Source organism: Fringilla coelebs, assembly GCF_963513975.1.
Source record: "Fringilla coelebs genome assembly, chromosome: 29".
NCBI classification, from domain to species: Eukaryota; Metazoa; Chordata; class Aves; order Passeriformes; family Fringillidae; genus Fringilla; species Fringilla coelebs.
In genome coordinates, this window is record NC_140055.1 from 3194985 (window position 1) to 3221732 (window position 26748).

At 51.1% G+C, this 26748-nt stretch overlaps 1 protein-coding gene across 2 annotated transcripts in view; it reads left to right on the plus strand.

Moving 5' to 3' along the window:
• The window catches only part of CADM3 (cell adhesion molecule 3), a 36381-nt gene extending 10823 nt beyond the window's left edge, over positions 1–25558 (plus strand). Inside the window, exons 2-10 of one of the 2 annotated variants that reach the window (XM_084223312.1) lie at positions 4219–4359; positions 6226–6378; positions 7350–7487; positions 10113–10283; positions 12484–12574; positions 15915–16084; positions 18593–18703; positions 19386–19511; positions 21443–25558. In XM_084223312.1, the coding sequence (XP_084079438.1) occupies positions 4219–4359; positions 6226–6378; positions 7350–7487; positions 10113–10283; positions 12484–12574; positions 15915–16084; positions 18593–18703; positions 19386–19511; positions 21443–21561 (1220 nt within the window). In that variant the 3' untranslated portion in view covers positions 21562–25558. The remainder of the gene's footprint in view (positions 1–4218; positions 4360–6225; positions 6379–7349; positions 7488–10112; positions 10284–12483; positions 12575–15914; positions 16085–18592; positions 18704–19385; positions 19512–21442) is intronic. The other variant, XM_084223313.1, reaches the window with a different exon arrangement.
• Positions 25559–26748: the final 1190 nt, after the last annotated feature.

The following is a 26748-nucleotide window of genomic DNA, read 5'->3' on the forward strand; positions in this document are numbered from 1 at the left end:
CACCACTGGATGGGAACACTCTGCTGGATGGGGACAGTAATTTCTGGATGGGGACACTCATTTTTTGATGGGGACAGTCCCTGCTGGGTGGGGACAGGAATTTTTGGATGGGGACAGTTCCTGTTGGATGGGGACAGTCATTTCTGGATTGGGACACTCATTTTTTGATGGGGACATTCTCTGCTGGATGGGGACAGTAATTTCTGGATGGGGACAGTCCCTGTTGGATGGGGACAGTCACCACTGGATGGGGACATTTTGCTGGATGGGGACAGTAATTTCTGGATTGGGACACTAATTTTTTGATGGGGACAGTCCTTGCTGGATGGGGACAGTAATTTCTGGATGGGGACAGTCACCACTGGATGGGGACATTTTGCTGGATAGGGACAGTAATTTCTGGATTGGGGACACTCATTTTTTGATGGGGACACTCTTGGCTGGATGGGGACAGTCCTTGCTGGATGGGGACAGTTCCTGTGTGATGGGGACAGTCATTTCTGGATTGGGACACTCATTTTTGGATGGGGACAGTCCCTGCTGGATGGGGACAGTAATTTCTGGATTGGGACACTCATTTTTGGATGGGGACAGTAATTTCTGGATGGGGACACACAACTCATGGCTGGATGGGGACAGTCACTGTGGGATGGGGACACTCATTTCTGCATGGGGACAGTCCCTGCTGGGTGGGGACAGTAATTTTTGGATGGGGACAGTCCTTGCTGCTTGGGGACAGTAATTTCTGGTTGTGGACACTCATGGCTGGATGGGGACAGTCGCTGTGGGATGGGGACAGTAATTTCTGCATGGGGACGCTCCCTGCTGGGTGGGGACGCTCATGGCTGGATGGGGACAGTCACAGCAGGATGGGGACACTCACTGACTCTTCCCTCTCCCTGAGCAGGGGCTGGAGGGTGTCCTGAGGGGTCCCTGGCAGGAGCAGGCCAGGGGACAGTGCCAGCCCTGGCAGGTGGCACAGCACGGGCAGGGCGGATGCTCCCGGAGTGGGCAGCACCTGGCACAGCTCGAGGTGCCAGGGGTGGCACCAGGGGACAGTCCCTGCTCCGAGAGCCCTGGGCTGGCCTCAGGCTGCTGCTGCTGGCTTGGACTGATTGGTTTACTTAGATTTATTAATTATTATTATTTATTTATTTATTGGAAATTGATTATATTTTATAGTTAGATGTTTATATTTTTATTTATGAAATTATTTGTTGAAATTATTTTAATTTCAAATTTGTATTTGTCATAATGATATTTTATATGTTGTTAGTTCTAGAATAATTTTATTTATGAAATTATTTCCATTATTAATTTAAAATTTTTATTTATTTGTTATAACGATATTTTATATATTATTTCTAGAATAACTTTATCTATTAAATTATTTCAATTATTAATTTTTAAATTTTATTTATTCATTATAATGATGATATATTATATTTTGTTCTGTATATTATTTATGAAATTATTGTTATTATTTTAATTTATATTATTAAATTTATTTTGTAATTAGATTTTTTTTTAATATATATTCACATATATATACACATAGTTAAGTCAGTCGTTCGAGGAGTTTGTGCTGGCAGCAGGAGGATAAATTTCTTTTCACCTTGGCTGTGGAAAGTGAGGAAATTCAGGTGTTTCCATTCGCTGGGCTGGGGATTGTGCCACGTCCCCCTCGTCCCTGGCACGGCAGCGTCCCAAAAATAGCTGTCCTTGGGCTGGGGGTGACCTGGCCTGGAGCTGCTCCAGGGGAGGAAGGACAGCAGGAGGAGGAGGAGGAGAGGGACAGGAGCACAGCCCTGCCTGTTGGATTTGCCCCTGGCAGGGAGGAGTGATGGACCTGGCTCCGTGTCTCAGAAGGATAATTTATTGTTTTATTGTACTATATAATAGTGTTATAGATAGTACTATAGACTGGTATTTTACTAGTATGATACTATTATATACACCATGCACTATAAATTATGTACTATACTACATATACTATATAATAGTATTATATATGGTATAATCTAGAATATAATATATAATTATATATAATATATAATATAATACTATATCATATATTACTAGACCATACTTAGACCATACTTAGACCTTACTTAGACCTTACTTAGACCTTACACCATTCTTACACCATTCTTACACCATTCTTACACCATTCTTACACCATTCTTACTTACACCACACTTAGACCACATTTACACATTATACTATACTATTTATATTATATTATATTATATTATATTATATTATATTATATTATATTATATTATATTATATTATATTATATTATATTATATTATATTATATTATATTATATTATATTATATTATATTATATTATATTATATTATATTATATTATATTATATTATATTATATTATACATCGATTATATAATATATATTATATAATATATATAATATATAATATACATATATTATATAATATATATTATATAATATATATTATATATATATTATATGTGTATATTATAGTTTAGAATACTAAACTAAACTGTACTCAAGAATACAGAAAGGATATTTACAGAATGCTAAAAAATTAATAATGAGAACTCGTGACTCCTTCCAGAGTCCCGACACAGCTTGGCCCTGATTGGCCAATAAATCAAAACAATTCACATGAAAACAATTAAACAATTCACCTGCTGGATAAACAATTTCCAAACACATTCCAAAGCAGCAAAACACAGGAGAAGAAATGAGATAAATATTGTTTTCCTTTTTCTCTGAGGCTTCTCAGCTTCCCAGGAGAGAAATCCTGGCAAAGGGGATTTTTCAGAAAATATGAATGTGACACTTGCCCTTAGGGGTGGCACTGGGAGGGGGACAGGGACACCCACAGGTGGCACTTTATGGGCTGGGGGTGCACCTCAGAGTTGGGGAAAAAATAAATAAAACCCCAAAGTTGGGGAAAAATGAGGTAAAACCTCAAAGTGGGGGGAAAAGGAGGTAAAACTCTGACTGGAGGTAAAACCCTGGAGTTGGGGAAAAAGGAGGTGAAACCTCAAAGTAGGGGAAAAATTAAACAAAACCCCAGAGTTGGGGGAAAAGGAGGTAAACCCTCAAAGTAGGGGAAAAATGAAATAAAACCCCAGAGTTGGGGGAAAAGGAGGTGAAACCTCAAAGTTGGGGAAAAAGGAGGTAAAACTCCGACTGGAGGTAAAACCCTGGAGCTGGGGAAAAAGGAGGTAAAACCTCAAAGTTGGGGAAAAATTAAATAAAACCCCAGAGTTGGGGGAAAATCAGGTGAAACCTCAAAGTTGGGGAAAAATTAAATAAAACCCCAGAGTTGGGGGAAAAGGAGGTGAAACCTCAAAGTTGGGGAAAAAGGAGGTAAAACTCCGACTGGAGGTAAAACCCTGGAGCTGGGGAAAAAGGAGGTAAAACCTCAAAGTTGGGAAAAAATTAAATAAAACCCCAGAGTTGGGGAAAAGTGAGGTAAAACCTCAAAGTAGGGGAAAAATGAAATAAAACCCCAGAGTTGGGGAAAAAGGAGGTAAAACCCTGGAGCTGAGGAAAAAGGAGGTAAAACCCCAAAGCTGGGGAAAAATCAGGTGAAACCTCAAAGTTGGGGAAAAATTAAACAAAACCTCAGAGCTGGGGGAAAAGGAGGTAAACCCTCAAAGTAAAGGAAAAATTAAATAAAACCCCAGAGTTGGGGGAAAAGGAGGTAAACCCTCAAAGTAGGGGAAAAATGAAATAAAACCCCAGAGTTGGGGAAAAAGGAGGTAAAACTCCGACTGGAGGTAAAACCCTGGAGCTGGGGAAAAAGGAGGTAAAACCTCAAAGTTGGGGAAAAATTAGATAAAACCCCAGAGTTGGGGGAAAATCAGGTGAAACCTCAAAGTGGGGGAAAAATTAAACAAAACCCCAGAGTTGGGGGAAAAGGAGGTAAACCCTCAAAGTTGGGAAAAAATGAAATAAAACCCCAGAGTTGGGGAAAAATCAGGTGAAACCTCAAAGTTGGGGAAAAATTAAATAAAACCCCAGAGTTGGGGGAAAAGGAGGTAAACCCTCAAAGTAGGGGAAAAATTAGATAAAACCCCAGAGTTGGGGGAAAAGGAGGTAGACCCTCAAGGTAGGGGAACACAGAGCTGTGCTCAGGTGGCTCTTGGGGACACTGCTGTCCCCTGGGGTGCTCTGGAGGGGGAGGTGACACCATTAATTGTCCTTTTCCTTGTGCAGAGAGCCAGCCCACGACGTCGGACGAGACCGTGGTGGCCGGGGGCACGGTGGTGCTCAAGTGCCAGGTGGAGGATCCCGATGATTCCTCGCTGCAGTGGTCCAACCCTGCCCAGCAGACCCTGTACTTTGGGGAGAAACGAGGTAAAACCCCAAAGTTGGGGGAAAATGGGGTAAAATCTCACAGTTTGGGGAAAATGGGGTAAAACTCCAACTGGAGGTAAAAACGCGGAGCTGGGGAAAAAGGAGGTAAAACCTCAAAGGTGGGGAGAAATGAGGTAAAACCCCAGCTGGAGGTAAAACCCCACAGTTGGGAGAAAATGAGGTAAAATCCCACAGTTTGGGGAAAATGGGGTAAAACCCTAACTGCAGGTAAAGCCCTAGAGTTGGGGGAAAAGGAGGTAAAACCTCAGAGTTGGGGAAAAAGGAGTAAAACCCCAAAATTGGGGAAAATGACGTAAAACCCCAACTCCAGGTAAAACTTCAAAGTTGGGGAAAAAGGAGGTAAAACCCCAGCTGGAGTTAAAACCCCACAGTTGGGAGAAAATGAGGTAAAACTCCTGAGCTGGGGAAAAAGGAGTGAAACCCCAAAATTGGGGAAAATGAGGTAAAATTCCACAGGTGGGGAAAATGGGGTAAAACCCTAACTCCAGGTAAAGCCCCAGAGTTGGGGAAAAAGGAGGTAAAACCTCAAAGTTGGGGAGAAATGAGGTAAAAACCCAGCTGGAGTTAAAACCCCACAGTTGGGAGAAAATGAGGTAAAATCCCACAGTTTGGGGAAAATGGGGTAAAACCCTAACTCCAGGTAAAGCCCCAGAGCTGGGGAAAAAGGAGTAAAACCCCAAAATTGGGGAAAATGAGGTAAAATCCCAACTCCAGGTAAAACCCCACAGTTGGGGGAATAGGAGGTCAAACCTCAAAGTTGGGGAAAAATGAGGTAAAACCCCAACTGGAGGTAAAACCCCACAGTTGGGAGAAAATGAAATAAAACTCCTGAGCTGGGGAAAAAGGAGGTAAAACCCCAAAGTTGGGGGAAAATGGGGTAAAATCCCAGAGATTGGGGAAAATGGGGTAAAACTCCAACTGGAGGTAAAACCCCAGAGTTGGGGAAAAAGGAGGTAAAACCTCAAAGTTGGGGAGAAATGAGGTAAAAACCCAGCTGGAGGTAAAACCCCACAGTTGGGAGAAAATGAGGTAAAATCCCACAGTTTGGGGAAAATGGGGTAAAACCCTAACTCCAGGTAAAGCCCCAGAGTTGGGGAAAAAGGGGGTAAAACCTCAAAGTTGGGGAAAAATGAGGTAGAACCCCACAGTTGGGGGAAAATGGGGTGAAATCCCAACTGGAGGTAAAACCCCACAGTTGGGAAAAATTAAATAAAACCCCACAGTTGGGAAAAAGGAGGTAAAACCCAATGCTGCCACCCTGGGAGCTGCTGCTGGCTGGGGTGGTGGCATTCAGCTGGGGAGGTGGCACTGCGTTGGGGTTGTGGCACTGGGTTGGAGTGGTGGCATTCAGCTGGGGTGGTGGCACTGAGATTGGGCACTGAGCTGGGGTGGTGGCTGGGGTGGTGGCACTGGGCTGGGGTGCTGGCACTGAGCTGGGGTGGTGGCTGGGGTGGTGGCACTGGGCTGGGATGGTGGCTGGGGTGGTGGCACTGGGCTGGGATGGTGGCACTGGGCTGGGATGGTGGCACTGGGCTGGGATGGTGGCTGGGGTGGTGGCACTGGGCTGGGATGGTGGCACTGGGCTGGGATGGTGGCTGGGGTGGTGGCACTGGCATGGGATGGTGGCTGGGATGGTGGCACTGGGCTGGGATGGTGGCTGGGGTGGTGGCACTGGGCTGGGGTGGTGGCACTGGGCTGGGGTGGTGGCTGGGGGTAGGGGGGAGCGCAGTGAGCTGGGGTTCTGGCACTGAGCTGGGGTGGTGGCACTGAGCTTGGGCACTCAGCTGGGGTGGTGGCACTGAGCTGGGGTGGTGGCACTGATCCCAGTGTCCCTTCTGTCCCCAGCCCTGCGGGATAACAGGATCCAGCTGGAGAGGTCCACCCCCAACGAGCTGACCATCAGCATCAGCGACGTGGTGCTGGCCGACGAGGGCGAGTACACCTGCTCCATCTTCACCATGCCTGTGAGGACAGCCAAGGCCCTGGTCACCGTGCTGGGTAGGACATGGGGACAGCCCTGAATGTGCCACCCTTGCTGGAAGATTGCCCACTGTGCCTAAAATCCAGGCTGTGCCAGCCTGGCTGAAAGATTTCTCACTGTGCCTGAAGTCCAGGCTGTGCCACCTTTGCTGAAACATTTCCCTTTTCTCCTAAAGTCCAGACTGTCCCTAAAGTCCAGGCTGTGCCACCTTTGCTGAAACATTTCCCTTTTTTCCTAAAGACCAGGCTGTGCCACCCTAAAGTCCAGGCTGTGCCCCCTGGCTATAAGATTTCCCTCTGTCCCTAAAGTCCAGGCTGTGCCATCTTTGTTAAAAGATTTCCCTCTTTTACTTAAGTCCAGAACTGTGCCTAAAGTCCAGGCTGTGCCTAAAATCCAGCCTGTGCCACTCTGGCTAAGATTTCCCTCTGTCCCTGAAGTCCAGGCTGTGCCACCCTGGCTAAAGGATTTCCCAGTGCCAGGGGCAGGATTTGGGCTGTCAGGGGCAGAATTTTGGGTACCAGGGGCAAGATTTGGGATGCCAGGGGAAGAAATTTGGGTACCAGGAGCAGGATTTGGGATACCAGGTGCAGGATTTGGGATACTAGGTGCAGGATTTTGGGTACCAGGGTAGGATTTGGGCTTCCAGGTGCAGGATTTGGGGTACCAGGGTAGGATTTGGAGTTCCAGGTGCAGGATTTGGGATACCAGGGGAAGGATTTAGGGTTCCAGGTGCAGGATTTGGGATGCCAGGGGAAGTTTTTGGAGTACCAGGTGCAGGATTTGGGATGCCAGGGCAGGATTTGGGGTGGCAGGGGAAGTTTTTGGAGTACCAGGTGCAGGATTTAGGGCACCGGGGCAGGATTTCCCTAAGGAAAGGATTCCACCACCCCCATCAGCAGCTCGCAGATCCCATCACCTGCGCGCGTGTCACACCGTGCGGTGGCACTGCCAGCTCAGATTTGGGGTTTTTTGTCCCCTCCTCCTGCAGGCATCCCCCAGAAGCCGCAGATCTTCGGGCACGAGCAGCCCATCGACGAGGAGAAGGTGGCGCGGCTCATCTGCCGCTCGTCCGGCAGCAAGCCCGCGGCGCAGCTGCGCTGGAGGAAGGGCAACAGGGACATCAAGGGTGCGTGGGGACAGCTGGGGACACCGGGGGGGACACCAGGGTGGGGCTGGAGGAAGGGCAGCAGGGACATCAAGGGTGCGTGGGGACAGCTGGGGACACCGCGGGGGACACCGGGGTGGGGCTGGCGTCGGTGGGAGGGGGATTTGTGGGATGAATGGCTGTGATGGAGGGTGGGTGTATTATAGATATAATATATATATTATTATATATTGTCCAATATATATTATTATATATAATATATATTATTATATATTATGAAAGATCTACTATATATTATAGTATATAACATATATAATTATATATTATAAAAAATTATATAGTATATCTAATATATATATAAATATATTATAGTATGTAATATATATTCTTATATATTATAAAAGATATACTATATATTATAGTATATAATGTATATTATTATATATTATACAATATATACTATGTATTAGTGTATATAATATATATTATGATATATTATCAATATATACTATGTATTATTGTATATAATATATATTCTTATATATTATAAAAGATATACTATATATTATAGTATATAATATATCTCATTATATATTATAAAAGATATACTCTATATTATAGTATATAATATATATTATTTTATATTATAAAAGATATACTATATATTATAGTATAAAATATATATTATTATACATTATACAATATATACTATGTATTATTGTATATAATATATATTATATATTATCCAATATATATTATGTATTACATTGTATATTATATATTATTATAATGCAGTTGTAATGCAGTTATAATGCAGTATATTGCAATACATATTTAATATAAAATATATAATATAGTTATCATACAGTTATGATACATTTATAATACATAATTAATATATACAGTTAGTTATGATGCAATTATTATGCTGTTATAATGCAATTATAATAGTTATAATACATAATTAATATATAATATATAGTTGTCGTACAGTTAGTTATAATGCAATTATTATGCAGTTATAATGCAATTATAATGCAGTTGTAATGCAATTATAATACAGTTATAATACATAATTAATATATAATGTATAGTTATCATACAGTTAGTTATAATGCAAGTATAATGCAGTTATAATGTAGTATATTATAATACGTAATTAATATGTAATATAGTTGTAATACAGTTAGTTATAATACATTTATAATACAGTTATAATACATTTATAATACAGTTATAATGCAGTTATAATACAGTTATAATACATAATATGTAATATATAGTTGTAATGCAGTTAGTTATAATGCAATTATAATGCAGTTATAATGTATATTATAATACATTATAATATTGTAATATAGTTATAATACAATTCAAATACAGTTATAATGCAATTTTAATACATTTATAATACAGTTATAATGCCATTATAATACTGTTGTAATACATTTATAATGCAATTATAATACAGTTGTAATTCAGTTTTAATGCCATTCTAATACTGTTTTAATACATTTATAATACATTTATAATACAATTATAATTTATTTATAATTATAATACAGTTATAATTCAGGTCTAATGCAATTATAATGCACCCACAATAACATTTTTACAACATTTACATCAATCCAGCCTCCTCCTGTGGCTGCAGCTCAAACCCTTCCCTGGAACTTTCCGTATTCCCCTTCCCCCAGGCAGGGCTGTCCCCTGCTCAGTGCCACCTCTCACTGTCCCTGCTCAGGGCCACCTGTCACTGTCCCCTGCTCGGAGTGCCACCTCTCACTGTCCCTGCTCAGGGCCACCTGTCACTGTCCCCTGCTCAGTGCCACCTCTCACTGTCCCTGCTCAGGGCCACCTGTCCCTGTCGCCTGCTCGGAGTGCCACCTGTCACTGTCCCCTGCCCAGTGCCACCTGTCACTGTCCCCTGGTCAGGGCCACCTGTCACTGTCCCCTGCTCAGGGCCACCTGTCAGTGTCCCCTGCTCAGTGCCACCTCTCACTGTCCCTGCTCAGGGCCACCTCTCACTGTCCCTGCTCAGGGCCACCTGTCCCTTCCTCAGTGCCACCTGTCCCTGTCCCCTGGTCAGCATGCCACCTGTCCCTGTCCCCCGCTCAGGGCCACCTGTCACTGTCCCCCTGCTCAGTGCCACCTGTCACTGTCTCCCTGCTCAGGGCCACCTGTCCCTGTCCCCTGCTCGGAGTGCCCCCTGTCACTGTCCCCTGCTCAGTGCCACCTGTCACTGTCCCCTGCTCGGAGTGCCACCTGTCACGGTCCCTTCCTCAGTGCCACCTGTCCCTGTCCCCTGCTCAGTGCCCCCTGTCCCTGTCCCCTGCTCGGAGTGCCACCTGTCACTGTCCCCTGCTCGGAGTGCCCCCTGTCCCTGTCCCCTGCTCAGTGCTACCTGTCACTGTTCCCTGCTCAGAGTGCCACCTGTCCCTGTCCCCTGCTCAGTGCCACCTGTCCCTGTCCCCTGCTCGGAGTGCCACCTGTCACTGTCCCCTGCTCAGTGCCCCCTGTCACTGTCCCCTGCTCGGAGTGCCACCTGTCGCTGTCCCCTGCTCAGTGCTACCTGTCCCTGTCCCCTCCTCGGAGTGCCCCCTGTCCCTGTCCCCTGCTCAGTGCCCCCTGTCCCTGTCCCCACAGACTCGGGCACCGAGGTGGTGGAGGACCCCAACGGCAAGACCTTCACGGTGACCAGCAGGGTGGAGTTCCGTGTCACCAAGGAGGACAACGAGGTGGAGGTCACCTGCACCGTGGACCACGAGTCCCTGCAGAACTCGGAGCGGTCCACCACGCAGAAGCTGCAGGTCCACTGTACGTGGGGGGACGCTGGGGGGACACCACGCAGGGGGCCTGGTGGCAGCCCTGCACACCCAGAGCTGGCCCACGGGGTGGGATTTGGGGTGCCAGGTATGGGATTTGGGGTGTCAGGTGTGGGATTTGGGGTGCCAGGTGTGGGTTTGGGGTGCCAGGGGCCAGATTTGGGTTTTCAGGTGTGAGATTTGGGGTGCCAGGTGTGGGATTTGGGGTGCCAGGTGCAGGATTTGGGGTGCCAGGTATGGGATTTCAGGTTCCAGGACAGGATTTGGGGTGCCAGGGGAAGGTTTTTGGGGTTCCAGGTGCAGGATTTGGGGTTCTGGGTGCAGGATTTGGGATGCCAGGTGTGAGATTTGGGGTGCCAGGTGTGGGATTTGGGGTGCCAGGGGCAGGATTTGAGGTTCCAGGTGCAGGATTTGGGCTTCCAGGTGCAGGATTTGGGATCCCAGAGGAAGGATTTGGTATCCCAGGTGCAGGATTTGGGGTGCCAGGGCAGAATCTGGGGTATCCAGGTGCAGGATTTGGGGTGCCAGGTGGAGGATTTGGGGTGCCAGGTGTGGGATTTGGGGTGCCAGGTGCAGGATTTGAGGTTCCAGGTGCAGGATTTGGGATCCCAGGGCAGGATTTGGGGTGCCAGGGGGAGGTTTTGGGGGTTCCAGGTGCAGAATTTGGGGTTCTGGGTGCAGGATTTGGGATGCCAGGTGTGAGATTTGGGGTGCCAGGTGTGGCATTTGGGTTGCCAGGGGCTGGATTTGGGGTGCCAGAGGCAGGATTTAGGATCCCAGGTGCAGGATTTGGGATCCCAGGGGAAGGATTTGGTATCCCAGGTGCAGGATTGGGGGTGTCAGGAGCAGGATTTGGGGTGCCAGGGGCCGGATTTGGGGTGCCAGGGCAGAATCTGGGGTATCCAGGAGTGAGATTTGGGGTGCCAGGTGTGAGATTTGAGGTATCCAGGTGCAGGATTTGGGGTGCCAGGTGCAGGATTTGGGGTGCCAGGTGCAGGATTTGGGGTGCCTGGTGTGAGATTTGGGGTGCCTGGTATGGGATTTGGGGTACCGGGTGCAGGGTTTGGGGTGCCAGGGGCAGGATTTGGGATCCCAGGGCAGGATCTGGGGTGCCAGGGGGAGGTTTTTGGGAATCCAGGTGCAGGATCTGGGGTTCTGGGTGCAGGATTTGGGGTGCCAGGTGTGAGATTTGCGGTCCAGGTGGAGGATTTGGGGTGCCAGGGCAGAATCTAGGGTTCCAGATGCCGGATTTGGGGTTCTGGGTGCAGGATTTGGGGTTCTGGGTGCAGGATTTGGGATGCCAGGTGTAAGATTTGGGGTGCCAGGTGTGGGATTTGGGTTGCCAGGGGCCGATTTGGGGTGCCAGGTGTGAGATTTGAGGTTCCAGGAGCAGGATTTGCGATCCCAGGGCAGGATTTGGGTGTCAGTTGGAGGATTTGGGATGCCAGGTGTGAGATTTGGGGTACCAGGTGCAGGATTTGGGATGCCAGGTGCAGGATTTGAGGTTCCAGGAGCAGGATTTGGGATCCCAGGGCAGGATCTGGGGTGCCAGGGGAAGGTTTTTGGGAATCCAGGTGCAGGATTTGGGGTTCCAGGTGCAGGATTTGGGGTCCCAGGTGTGAGATTTGGGGTGCCAGGAGCAGGATTTGGGGTTCTAGGTGCAGGATTTGGGGTTCCCGGGGGAGTATTTGGGATCCCAGGTGCAGGATTTGGGGTGCCAGGTCAGGTTTGGGGTTCCAGGTGCAGGATTTGGGGTGCTAGAGCAGAATATGGGGTTCCAGGGCAGGATTTGGGGTTCCAGGGCCAGATTTGTGGTTCCAGGGGAAGGTTTTTGGGGTTCCAGGTGCAGGATTTGGGGTGCCAGGTGCAGGATTTGGGGTGCCAGGTGCAGGATTTGGGGTTCCAGGTACAGGATTTGGGGTTCCAGGGGGAGTATTTGGGATCCCAGGTGCAGGATTGGGGGTTCCAGGGCCGGATTTGGGGTTCCAGGGCCGGATTTGGGGTTCCAGGGCCAGATTTGTGGTGCCAGGGGCAGGATTTGGGGTTCCAGGGCCGGATTTGGGGTTCCGGGGAAAGTTTTTTGGGGTTCCAGGGCCGGATTTGTGGTGCTAGGGGAAGGTTTTTGGGGTTCCAGGTGCAGGATTTGGGGTGGCAGACCCTCACCCCACACTGTTCCTCTCCCCCTTTTCCAGACAAACCCACGGCCAAGATCGAGCCGCACCCGCAGTACCCGCGGGAGGGGGAGAAGCTGCAGCTGCAATGTGACGGGCAGGGCAACCCCATGTAAGGCCTTCCTCACCTCCCTCCTCCTCCTCAGCGCCTCCCCTCCCTCTGCCAGGTCCCACATCCCACCCCAGGAGGTGCTGGCTGCGTTTGGGGTGTCCCTGTCCCCTCCAGGAGCAGCCAGATCCATCCTGGCTCGTCCCTAAATTCAACATTTCCCTCTTTGTGTCCTGGGACATCCTCAGGGAGCTGGATCTGGGTGGATTTGAGAGGAATAAAGTGAATTTTTATTGAAATGCCATCAAAAAGCCACAGCCTGGCTGTGCCAGGATGGAAGTGAAAGAGGGCTTGGTCATGAGATCTCACATTTTAATAAGTTTTAGTCTGGTTTAGAAGTTTTAGTCTGGTTTAGAAGTTTTAGTCTGGTTTAGAAGTTTTAGTCTAAGTTTATAAGTTTTTGTCTAGTTTAGAATTTTAATTTTTATTTTGGTTTATTTGCATATAGGAGTTAACTGTCTAATTAATAGCCTCAAATGATGATGTTTCATCCTCCTTGCTTGTCTCTTTTCATGTTGTTTTTGATTTGAGCCTGAAGTTTGAGGAGATTGGCCTTGAGTCTCCAGCTGGAATAGGATTGTTCTGTGAAAAGATCCCAGTACCATTCATATAAAGCTAAACAGAAAAATAGAAAAACTTAAACTTCAAGGTGTCAGTTGATCCCCATCCCATTCCTGTGGGATTTTATTTTCCCCACCCTATAAAAAGATCCCATAACATTAATATAAAGCTGAACAGAAAAACCCTAAGGAATCAGTTTACCCCATCCCATCCCTGTAGGATTTTTTCTTCCCTACCCTATAAAAAAAGATCCCAATGACATGAATAAAAAAGCTAAACAGAAAAACACAGCAGAAAAACCCCAAGGAGTCAGTTTACCCCATCCCATTCCTGTAGGATTTTTTCTTCCCCACCCTATAAAAAGATCCCAGTAACAGTAATATAAAGCTAAACAGAAAAACCCCAAGGAATCAGTTTACCCTCTCCCATCCCTGTAGGATTTTATCTTCCCCACCCTGTGAAAAATCCTAGTAACATTAATATAAAACTAAACAGAAAAACAGAAATACCCCATGGTATCAGAACAGAAAACCCCCATGGCATCAGAACAGAAAAGCCCCAAGGAATCAGTTGATCCCCATCCTTCTCCGATAGGATTTTATCTTCCCCGCCCTATAAAATGATCCCAGTGACATTAGTATAAAGCTGAACAGAAAAACCCTAAGGAATCAGTTTACCCCATCCTTTTTCTATAGGATTTTTTCTTCCCCACCCTATAAAAAAGATCCCAACAACATGAATAAAAAGCTAAACAGAAAAACACAACAGAAAAAGCCCAAGGAATCAGTTTACCCCATCCCATTCCTATAGAATTTTCTCTTCCCCAGTTTGTGAAAATTCCTGTGACATTAATATAAAGCTGAACAGAAAAACCCCAAGGAATCAGTTGATCCCCATCCTGCTGCTGTAGGATTTTATCTTCCCCACTCTATAAAATATAAAGATCCCAGTAACATTAATGTAAAGCTGAACAGAAAAACCCCAAGGAATCAGTTTACCCCATCCCATCCCTGTAGGATTTTATCTTCCCCACCTCATAAAAGATCCCAGTGACACTAATATAAAACTGAACAGAAAACCAGAACAGAAAAACCCCAAGGAATCAGTTGATCCCCATGCTGCTCCTATAGGATTTTATCTTCCCCACCCTATAAAATGATCCCAGTGACATTAGTATAAAGCTGAACAAAAAAACCCTAAGGAATCAGTTTACCCCATCTTGTTCCTATAGGATTTTTTCTTACCCACCCTATAAAAAAGATCCCAGTGACACTAATAAAAAGCTAAACAGAAAAACACAACAGAAAAACCCCAAGGAATCAGTTTACCCCATCCCATCCCTGTAGGATTTTCTCTTCCCCACCCTGTGAAAAATCCTGTGACATTAATATAAAACTGAACAGAAAAACCCCAAGGGATCAGTTGATCCCCATCCTGCTCCTGTAGGATTTTATCTTCCCCACCCTATAAAAAGATCCCAGTAACATTAATGTAAAGCTGAACAGAAAAACCCTAAGGAATCAGTTTACCCCATCCCATTCCTATAGGATTTTATCTCCCCACCCTATAAAAAGATCCCATAACATTAATATAAACCTAAACAGAAAAACCCCAGGGTATCAGTTTACCCCATCCCATCCCTGTAGGATTTTATCTTCCCCACCCCATAAAAGATCCCAGTGACACTAATATAAAACTGAACAGAAAACCAGAACAGAAAAACCCCAAGGAATCAGAACAGAAATACCCCAAGGTATCAGAACAGAAAACCCCCAAGGATTCAGTTGATCCCCATCCTGCTCCTGTAGGATTTTATCTTCCCCATCCTATAAAAAAGATCCCAACGACATGAATAAAAAGCTAAACAGAAAAACCCCAAGGAATCAGTTTACCCCATCCTGTTCCTATAGGATTTTTTCTTACCCACCCTACAAAAAAGATCCCAATGACAGTAATAAAAAGCTAAACAGAAAAACACAACAGAAAAATCCCAAGGTATCAGAACAGAAAAACCCCAAGGATTCAGTTGATCCCCATCCTGCTGCTGTAGGATTTTATCTTCCCAATCCTATTAAAAAGATCCCAACGACATTAATATAAAGCTAAACAGAAAACCCCCAAGGAATCAGTTGATCCCCATCCTGCTCCTGTAGGATTTTTTCTTCCCCATCTTATAAAAGCGATCCCAACGACATGAATAAAAAGCTAAACAGAAAACCCCCAAGGAATCAGTTTACCCCATCCCATCCCTGTAGAATTTTCTCTTCCCCACCCTATAAAAAGATCCCAGTACCATTAATATAAAGCTAAACAGAAAAACCCCAAGGAATCAGTTTACCCCATCCCATTCCTATAGGATTTTCTCTTCCCCCGTTTGTGAAAAATCCTGTGACATTAATATAAAACTGAACAGAAAAACCCCAAGGAATCAGTTTACCCCACCCCATCCCTGTAGGATTTTATCTTCCCCACCCCATAAAAGATCCCAACGACATGAATAAAACGCTAAACAGAAAAACCCCAAGGAATCAGAACAGAAATCCCTCAAGGAATCAGAACAGAAAACCCTCAAGGAATCAGTTGATCCCCATCCTGCTCCTGTAGGATTTTATCTTCCCAATCCTATAAAAAAGATCCCAACGACATGAATAAAAATCTAAACAGAAAAACCCCAAGGAATCAGTTTACCCCCTCCCATCCCTGTAGGATTTTCTCACCCCACCCCACAGAAGATCCCATTAGCTCAGAGCAGCCCCAGCCCAAGGCCTGGTTTTGTGCCCAGCCCGCAGGAATTCCTCTGGGAGAAGGAGGGCAGCGACGCTCCCCTGCAGCTCAGCTCCGACAGCGTCCTCATCTTCCCCTTCCTCAACAAGAGTGACAGTGGCACCTACGTGTGCACGGCCACCAGCTCCATGGGCAGCGTGGTGGCCAAGTACAACCTGGACGTCAGCGGTGAGTGTGGCACCGGGGCGCTGTCCCCTGGGTGCCCAGAGTGTCACTGTGTCACCTGTGGGTGAGGGCACTGCCCCCTGTGTGCCCAAAGAGTGTCACTGTGTCATCCCTGTCACCTGTGGGTGAGGGCACTGCCCCTGTGTGCCCAAAAATGTCACCCTGTCACCTGTGCACAGGGGGCACTGCATGCTGGGTGCCCAAAAAGTGTCACTGTATCATCCCTGTCACCTGTGCACAGGGGGCACTGCCCCCTGTGTGCCCAAAAAGTGTCACTGTGTCATCTGTGCACAGGGGGCACTGCCTCCTGGGTGTCCAAAGAGTGTCACTGTGTCATCCCTGTCACCTGTGGGTGAGGGCACTGCCCCCTGTGTGCCCAAAGAGTGTCACTGTGTCATCCCTGTCACCTGTGCACTGGGGGCACAGCCTCCTGGGTGTCCAAAAAGTGTCCCCCTGTCACCTGTGGGTGAGGGCACTGTCCCCCATGTGCCCAAAGAGTGTCACTGTGTCACCTGTGGGTGAGGGCATTGCATCCTGTGTGCCCAAAGAGTGTCACTGTGTCATCCCTGTCACCTGTGCACAGGGGCACTGCCTCCTGTGTGCCCAAAGAGTGTCACTGTGTCATCCCTGTCACCTGTGGGTGAGGGCACTGCCCCCTGTGTGCCCAAAGAGTGTCACCATGTCACTTGTCCTGGGGTGGGAAGGGGCAGCTCCTGCTGCTCCCCATGTGGTGCTGTCCCCTGACTGTGCTCTGCTTGTCCTTGTGTCCCAGTGCCACGTGTCACACGTGGGACAGGGCTGTGTGTGTGTCCCCATGTCCCCATGCCATGGTTCAGGGCTCTCTGTGTGTGTGTCCCCATGTCCCCATGCAGTGGCAGTGTCACACGTGGTTCAGGGCTCTGTGTGTGTCCCCATGCCATGTCACACGTGGTTCAGGGCTCTGGGTGTGTCCCCATGCCATGTCACACGTGGTTCAGGGCTCTGGGTGTGTCCCCATGCCATGTCACACGTGGTTCAGGGCTCTGGGTGTGTCCCCATGCAGTGTCACACAGGGGAAGAGCTCTCTGTGTGTCCCCATGTCCCCATGCCATGTCACACGTGGTTCAGGGCTCTCTGTGTGTGTGTCCCCATGTCCCCATGCCATGTCACACGTGGTTCAGGGCCATGTGTGCTGCTGCCACCCCAGCTCCCCGTGCCCACCCCTTTCCCTGCCGTTTTTCCTTGGATTTGGGCAATCCAAAGGAAATCCGAAGGTTCCTGCTCTCCTCCCCCCCATCTGTCTCTCCCAGTCCCTGCTCCAGCTCTTCCCTTCCCTGGCTCCTTCCCCTGCAGCGTGGTGGCACCTCAGTGGCACTTTGTCCCCCGTGTCCCCTCGCTCAGCCTGCCCAGAACGAGCCCCCAAATGCCCAACCCTGTGCAGCCACTCCTGTGTCACCCCTTGTGTGTCCCCTGTGTCCCCTGTGTGAGCACCCAGAGCTCTCTGCACCATCCAGGAGCTCACCCTGGGGCACCTTGTGCTGTCCTTGAGAGGTGGCACCCGCTGTCCCTTGCCCACCTGGTGGCACCTGCTGTCCCTTGCCTACCTGGTGGCACCGCCCCTGTCACAGCAGACACAGAGCTCCGTATCCAGCCTTGGTGGAATTCCCACTTTTGTCCCTAAAGCCACTCGTGTCTCAGCCACTGGAGCCACCTCCAGCCTTCCCCACCTTGATGCCATCCCCCTGTTGTCCCTAAGGACATGCACAGGTGACACCTCATCGTGGGTGACACCACCAGAGTCCCTCAGGGGGTAACCAGGAGATTGTCACAGTGTCCCAAAGGTTGGTGGCAGAAGCAGAAGGACCCGTGGGGTCCCTAAAGCCACTCGTGGGAGCCACCCCCCGCCTCGCCCACCTTGATGCCACCCCCCTGTGGTCCCCAAGGACATGCAAAGGTGACACCTCATCGTGGGTGACACCATGAGAGTCCCTCAGGGGGTAACCAGGAGATTGTCACAGTGTCCCAAAGGTTGGTGGCAGAAGTAGAAGGGCCCGTGGGGTCCCTAAAGCCACTCGTGTCTCAGCCACTGGAGCCACCTCCAGCCTCGCCCACCTTGATGCCACCCCCCTATTGTCCCCAAGGACATGCACAGGTGACACCTCATCATGGGTGACACCACGAGAGTCCCTCAGGGGGTGACCAGGAGATGGTGGCAGATGGTCACAATGTCCCAAAGGCAGAAGCAGAAGGGCCCGTGGGGTCCCTAAAGCCACCTCCAGCCTCGCCCACCTTGATGCCACCCCCCCTATTGTCCCCAAGGACATGCACAGGTGACACCTCATCGTGGGTGACACCATGAGAGTCCCTCAGGGGGTGTCCAGGAGATGGGAAAAGATGGTCACAGTGTCCCAAAGGCTGGTGGCAGACGCAGAGGGGTCACATGGACCCGCTGAGGGTCCCCTCAGGGCTCTGTCACCTGGCTGGCCCTTCGTGGCATTGATTCATGTCCTGTGTTTTTGTTGTCCTCCCCAGATCTTCCCCAGCTCCCCACCCCACACGTTCACTCCACCCCGGGCCCTTCCCAGCCCATCTGTCATGCTTCCATGGCCTCGGCTCCATCCTTCACTCCAGCTCCCATCCAAGGTACCGTAAGCTCCTTTTCTGTCTCTTTGGCCCGGAGAAGCTCCACAGGAGGACGGTGGCCCTGCCCTGGCCTGGGGACAGCCCTGCCAGGTGGCTCCAGTCCCGTGGTGGGTGTGGATTTTGGCGTTTTCCAGGAGCAGCAGCTCCCCGCGCTGTCCCTTGTCCTGTGTGTCCGTGTGCCGTGTTGTCCCTCTGTCCTGCTGCCGCCCCTGTGTGTCCATCCTTCACCTTGTCCTTCCCACCTGTGGCTCTGTCCCCACCCGGAGCTGATGGAGGAGGATTTGTCACCGTGCCCTCCAGCAGGGGATGGAGTGTCTTTTCACTGGATTCCACATCCAGGACAGGATGTGGCTGACTCGGGACCACCCTTGGGGTCCTGCCATCACCTCTCAGGTGGCCGTGCCAGCCTGCATGTCCCCTCCCACCCAAACCTGCTCATCCTCCCTTTCTGGGGCCAAAACCCCAGTGTGGAGGATGAGATTTCCATTTTGCTTTTTGATTTTATTTCTTTATTTTTTCATTTTTGTGGAGGATGAGATTTGCCCTTTGCTCCCCCCGTTCTCGCTGCCAGGACCCGCAGCAGGCACAGGATGGAGCTCCTGCAGGGGGGAGCAGCAGCTTCTGCTGCCCTGCAGGGTCTCAGCTCCCTCTTGTCTCTGTTTTCCTCCCCCTGCCTGGGCAGATGCCAGCCCGGTGCCCTCGACCTCCAGCACCTACCACGCGATGATCGGCGGGGTGGTGGCTGTCATCGTCTTCCTCCTGCTCAGCCTCCTCATCGTGCTGGGACATTACCTGATCAGGCACAAAGGTACGGCCTGGGGGGCTGCAGGGGGGGCTGCAGGAGCCCTCGGGGGTCTCAGGGCAGCTCCTGGTCCAGCCCAGCGTGGGAATGTCAGGAATGTCCCAGGGGGAGGCAGCTCCCAGCCCTGTTCTCCATCTCTGTCCTGGATTGTCCCTGTCCCCGTGTCCCCCTCAGCTCCTCCTTTCCCTCCACCTGCCCTTCTCGTGCCCAAGCCCTGGGGACACGGTGACAGCCCACCATCAGCCACCCCTGTGGTGATGTGTGAGTAGAGCCCCCCGCCCTGCTCTGGGGGGCAGCCAGGACCCCCTGCTTTTCCAGGAGGGGTTGGAGGGGGTCTGGGGCCTGACTGGCTCTGGCCACTCCACAAGTGGACACTGCCCAAAAACCTGGAGCACCCCAGTGAGTCTGCATCCCATCCCGTTGATCCCATGGATCCCATCCCATCCTATCCCATCCCATCCTATCCCCCTGATCCCATCCCCCTGATCCCATCCCATGGGTCCCATCCCATCGATCCCATTGATCCCACTGATCCCATCCCATTGATCCCATCCCATTGATCCCATCCCATCCTATCCCATGAATCCCATTTATCCCATTGATCCCATCCCATCCCATGGATCCCACTGATCCCATCCCATGGATCCCATTGATGCCATCCCATTCCATTGATCCAATCCCATTGATCCCATCCCATCCTATGAATTCCATGGATCCCATTGATCCCATCCCATCCCATTGATCCCATCCCATGGATCCCATTGATCCCATCCCATCCCATTGATCACATCCCATCCCATGGATCCCACTGATCCCATCCCATGGATCCCATTTATCCCATGGATCCCATTGATCCCATTCCATCCCATGGATCCCATTGATCCCACTGATGCCATCCCATCCCATCCCATTGATCCCATTGATGCCATCCCATGGATCCCACTGATCCAGTCCCATGGATCCCATTGATGCCATCCCATTCCATTGATCCAATCCCATCCCATGGATCCCACTGATCCCATCCCATTGATCCCATTTATTCCATGGATCCCATTGATCCCATCCCATTGATCCCATGGATCCTACTGATCCCATCCCATTGATCCCATCCCATCCCATGGATCCCATTGATCCCATCCCATTGATCCCATCCCATTGATCCCATCCCATTGATCCCATCCCATTGATCCCATCCCATTGATCCCATCCCATTGATCCCATGGATCCTACTGATCCCATCCCATTGATCCCATCCCATCCCATGGATCCCATTGATCCCATCCCATTGATCCCATCCCATTGATCCCATCCCATTGATCCCATCCCATTGATCCCATCCCATCCCATCCCATTGATCCCATCCCATCCCATCCCATCCCATCCCATCCCATCCCATCCCATCCCATCCCATCCCATCCCATCCCATTGATCCCATCCCATTGATCCCATGGATCCTACTGATCCCATCCCATTGATCCCATCCCATCCCATGGATCCCATTGATCCCATCCCATTGATCCCATCCCATTGATCCCATCCCATTGATCCCATCCCATTGATCCCATCCCATCCCATCCCATTGATCCCATCCCATCCCATCCCATCCCATCCCATCCCATCCCATCCCATCCCATCCCATCCCATCCCATCCCATTGATCCCATCCCATCCCATCCCATCCCATCCCATCCCATCCCATCCCATCGATCCCATCCCATCCCATCCCATCCCATTGATCCCATCCCATCCCATGGATCCCATTGATCCCACTGATCCCATCCCATCCCATCCCATCCCATCCCATCCCATCCCATCCCATCCCATCCCATCCCCGTCACTTTCCCACTGCGGCCAAGCCCAGCGGAGCGCTCTGGCTGTGTGGGAGGGGGCGCTGGCAGGGCCCCCCGTGACCCCTGTCCCTGTCCCTGTCCCCCCCAGGGACGTACCTGACCCACGAGGCCAAAGGCTCGGACGACGCTCCGGACGCCGACACCGCCATCATCAACGCCGAGGGCGGCCAGGCCGGCGGCGACGACAAGAAGGAATATTTCATCTAAAAGGGTCAGAGAGAGAGAGAGAGAGAGAGAGAGAAATGGAGCCAAGAGAACCCCGATGGCAACGGCAACCAGACCACAAACCCCACAAAACCCAACAGATTTTCTCTGGCGCCCGGCACGGGCGGACGGACGGACGGACAGAGGGATGGCGGGACAGAGAGCAGGGAGAGCCACCGGCCTCGAGGCGCTGCTGACGCTTCTTGAACTTGTACAAATCCTTCACTCCAACAGTGAGAGCCCCGGCCCCGTTTGCTTGCTTGCACCTCCATCCCCACGCCCCGACCCCACAGACCCAACCCGTGAGTGAGCGACTCCTTCCTTCTTCCTTTCGGACCTTTTTTAATTTTTTGGCTTTGGTTTCGTGGCTGCTCTTTGCTTCGGGCCCTTGGTTGGGGTGTTGGGCTGGGGTCGATGTAGCTCTTCCCTTTGTTTCTCTCCCTTTTGGTTTCTTTGATGTCCAAGGATAAAATCAGCCCCGGGTTCCCGGGGTGAGGTTGGGATCCTGGGTGTCCCCGTCGTCCCCTCCCCGTGGTGGTGGTGGGGGGTGACTCCAGGTGGGAGCAGAGCGAGCCCCTGCCCCGATTTTATCCTTGGTGGTTCTTGTGGAGCAGTGTCCATGCAGGAGCAGAGCTGTCCTCGTGCAGTCAGTGTGTGAGAGGGGGTGAAAGGCCAGGGTGGGACCCCCAGAGACGCCAGGAGCCCCCACAGCTCCCTGGTCCCACCCCGGCGGGAGGGGGGAGGGCTGAGGTTTATTTCGAGTGGGGGCAAATCTAGAGGAAAAGCCCCCGATTTTTTTTTAAATTTATTTTATTTTTCTTAAATTCTCTGATTGGAAATGCCAATTTTAACCATCTATTGAGATGTTCAGTGCAGGAAGCAGCACCCCCGGGGCTGGGGCTGCTTCCCTGGGACCCCCAGAGCAGGGCTGGGGTCTCTCTGCCCCCCTTCCCTCCCCAGCCCCTTCCCAGGGCAGGGATGAGCTTGGAAAGGGCTGATTTTCTTCTTGGCTCTGAGAACCCCAACCAAAACACCTGGATTTGGGGTCTGGGGAGTTTGGGGTCACCACAGAGGCTTGCAGGGGGGTTCACCCTTCCTCCTTGCCCTCCCTCCTGCCTCTTTCACCTTCACTTCCAAGACAAAACCAAACACCTTTCCCCACCTCTCCAGCACAGCCCCAGCTCAGCCCCCCCAAACTGGGCACCCCCAGGATGGGGCTGCCCCCCCTGGCATCCTTAGGGCACCCCCAGCCTTGGCATGAGGTGCTCTGGGATCCACATCCCAGCCTGGGCACGAGGGGTGGCAGGAGGTGCCCTTGGGCTGGGCACCCCCTGGATTTGGGGGTGTCTGGAAGAGAAGGAACCCTTTGGGATGGGGGTAACCTCACCTGGGAGGTCACCCCGTGGATTTTGGGAGGGGTAACCTCACCTGGGAGGTCACCCCAAGGATTTGGGGGTGTCTGGAGGAGAGGAGCACTTTGGAGAGGGGGTAACCTCACCTGGGAGGTCACCCCGTGGATTTTGGGGTCATCTGGAGGAGAAGGAACCCTTTAAGAACTGGGTAACCTCACCTGGGAGATCACCCCATGGATTTGGGGGTCATCTGGAGGAGAGGAGCCCTTTGGCATGGGGGCAACTTCACCTGGGAGGTCACCTCGTGGATTTAGGGGTGTCTGGAGGAGAAGGAACCCTTCAAGAAATGGGTAACCTCACCTGGGAGGTCACCCCATGGATTTCGGGTCCTCTGGAGGAGGAAGGGACCTTTGGAGAGGGGGTAACCTCACCTGGGAGGATTTGGGTTCATCTGGAGGAGAAGGAACCCTTTGAGAAATGGGTAATCTCACCTGGGAGGTTGCCTCGTGGATTTGGGGGTGTCTGGAGGAGAAGGAACCCTTTGAGATGGATCTCTCACCTGGGAGATCACCCCATGGATTTTGGGAGGGGTAACTTCACCTGAGAGGTCACCCCAAAGATTTGGGGTTATCTGGAGGAGGAGGGGACCTTTAAGAAATGGGTAACCTCACCTGGGAGGTCACCCCAAGGATTTGGGGTCATCTGGAGGAGAAGGAACCCTTCAAGAAATGGGTAACCTCACCTGGGAGGTCACCTCGTGGATTTGGGGTCATCTGGAGAAGGGAAACCCTTTGGGATGGATCTCTCACCTGGGAGATCTCCCCATGGATTTTGGGAGGGGGAAACTTCACCTGGAAGGTCACCCTGTGGATTTTGGGGTGTCTGGAGGAGAAGGAACCCTTTGGGATGAATCTCTCACCTGGGAGATCACCCCAAGGATTTGGGGTCATCTGGAGGAGGAGGCGACCTTTGGAGAGGGGGTAACCTCACCTGGGAGGTCACCCCATGGATTTTGGGAGGGGTAACCTCACCTGGGAGGTCACCCCGTGGATTTTGGGGTCATCTGGAGGATGAGGGGGCCCTTCAGGAAGGAGGTGGAGTGGGAAGCGTCGCCTGGGAGGTGCAGGAAGGATTTCACCACCTCTTCCACAGGGCTGGAAGTGTCATCCCCCACAAACCCTGCCAGCACCTGTGCCACCTGTGTCACCTGTGTCACCTCTGGGGGCACGAGTGGGGCTCAGGTGAGGCAGAGGGATGTGACACTGGGGACACTGCAGAGGTGACCAACGTGTCAGGAGCAGCGTTGGCACTGGGAAGGAGCAGGACACGGAGTTTTTGAGGTGGTTTTGAGGCGGTTTTGAGGCGGTTTTGGGGTGTTTTTCCTCCTTTCCAGCCTCTGGGGGATGAATCCTGGGGTTGCCAACACCCCAGGTCCCCAGGACTGAGTCATTCCTGCAAATAAAAACCACCCAGATGTTCTCCAGCAGAATTCCATCTCCTGGAGGGGTGGAGGGGTCCCAGGCAGAGCCAGGAGCAGGGATGGGAGCGGGGTGGGAGCTGCCAGGGACAGGGAGGATTTTCCCTCTTGGAATTCAGTTCCTCGCTGGTTCTGCTGCTCCAGAGCTGCTCCAAAGGAGAACAGCCTGGATTTGAGGTGGTTTTGAGGTGATTCTGGTGGTTTTTAACTGGTTTTGGTTGTTTTGAGGTGGTTTTGGTTGTTTTGAGGTGGTTTTGACTTGGTTTTGGTGGTTTTGAGGTGGTTCTGGTGGCTTTGAAGTGGTTTTGGTTGTTTTGAAGTGGTTTTGACTTGGTTTTGACACGGTTTTGAGGTGGTTCTGGTGGTTTTGAGGTGTTTTTCGAGGTTCCACCTGCTGTGGGGTGTGGCAGGGCAGCCCGGGGAGCAGGCAGGGACCTGTGGAGGTGTCACCTGGCCCGGTGTCACCTGGAGGGAGCTGCTGAGGGGCTGGGAGGGGTCAGAGATTCCATCTGAGGCCACTTCTGGCAGCGGGAGGACAAAGGGCTTGGCGGGGATGGCAGCAGTGGAAGAGATTTGTGCCACACCTGGGGGGTGACAGCGACACCAGCGTGGCCCTGGGGTGACAGGGACCCTCCAGAACTGGGAGGACTCCAGGTGGAAGCTGTGACAGAGCCACTCCAGGTCACCCAGGTCAGTCCCTGACCCTTTTGGGGTCACTGTGTGGAGTCCTTGGGGCTGACAGGGCCTGGGGGGTGACAGGGTGTGGCGTGTCCTTGTCCCCTCGGGGGCTGGTGACACCGAGAGGCGTGACACTGCACACAGAGGGGAGGTGGCAGGGTCGGTGTCACCGTGTCTGGGAGAGCCCAGGCCACCACCCCGTCCTCAGGGGGTCCCGTTGGTGGCCCCACATCCACCCAGTGACGGGGTTGGGGCACGAGGAGGATTTGGGGACCCCCTTGGAGGCTTCCTGGCCGGCACTGAACTCTCAATAGACACGAAAGCCATATTTTGGGGAGCTCTGGAGAGGCCAGGGTGGGGGGCAGAGGCTGGGCTGTGTTGTTGTGCTGTGTTTTTTTGTCTGTACATAAAAGGGAGCCAACGACCGTCGATGTGACTTTATAACCTTTCTAATATCCTGTGCTAATCTCGGAAAAATAATCCTATAAATATATCTGGATTACACACCTTAACCTGCCTTGCCTCTCTGCATTTGGGGATGGGAGGGGTGGTGGGACAAGGGGACAGAGATCAGCCCCCAAACCTCCCACCCAGACCCACCAGAATCCCCCTGATCCTCACCCTCAGCACCTCCTCCCAAAGAGCAGCAACCCCAATCCCAAGCCCTGGGGATCCCCAGGCCTTTCACCCCAAAATCTGCCCCTCAATCCCCCCCAAATTGCCAATTCCCAGCCTCCTCCTCAGCCTTTTCACTCCCAAATCTGCCCCTCAGCCCCTCCCAAATTGTAAATTCCCACATTCCCTCTCACCCCCCCCCCCGAAATTGCCAATTCCCAAATTTCTCCTCAGCCCCCTCCCCACATTGTCAATTCCCAGATTCTTCCTCAGCCCTTTCCCTCTCAACCCCCCCAAACTGTCAATTCCCAGACTCCCCCCAACCTTTTTGATTTCCAAATGCCCTCCCAGCCCTGACCCTCAGCCTCTCCCAAATTCCCAGTTCCCCCCAAAGAACAGTGAACCCCCAATTCCTGGAGGCTCCCAGCACTTTCACCCCCAAATCTGCCCCTCAGACACCCCCAAATCCTGGCCCCCAACCCTCCCCAAATGGCAGTGACCCCCAATTCCCAACCCCTGGAGCTCCCCAGGCCTTTCACCCCTAAATTTCCTCCACAGCCCCTCCCAAACTGTCACTTCCCAGCACTTTCACCCCCAAATATCCTCCCAAATTACTCCCAGGACCCCAATTCCCAACCCCCCCAGCCCTGCTCCTCTCCAGGGATGTCCCTGAAGGCCACCAAAGCCACCAGCGCTGTCACCAAGCTGCTCCAATGCCACAGGATGACCCCTTTGGAGCCCTTCCTTCCTCCCGAGGAAAAACCGGGAAATTCCAGCGGGGGGGAGGGGGGGTCCCCTCAATGCCCACCCCATCCTGCACCCCAAACCCCTCCCCGGAGCTGGCACACCCCACCGCGCTCGGGAAGACAATTAACCCCTAATTAATGTCACTTGTCCTGCCAAGAACTGATGGTTTCCTGCTCGAGAAGCGGTGGCGGCTCCGCGGTTTTCCCGGCAGCGCCGTTCCCCGTTTTCCGCCGGCTGCCAGGGCGGGAGGAGAGGGCAGGGCGGCACCGGGGCACCTCTTATCTCCTGCCCGCAGCCCTCGGCTCCTTTTGGAGCGGGGGA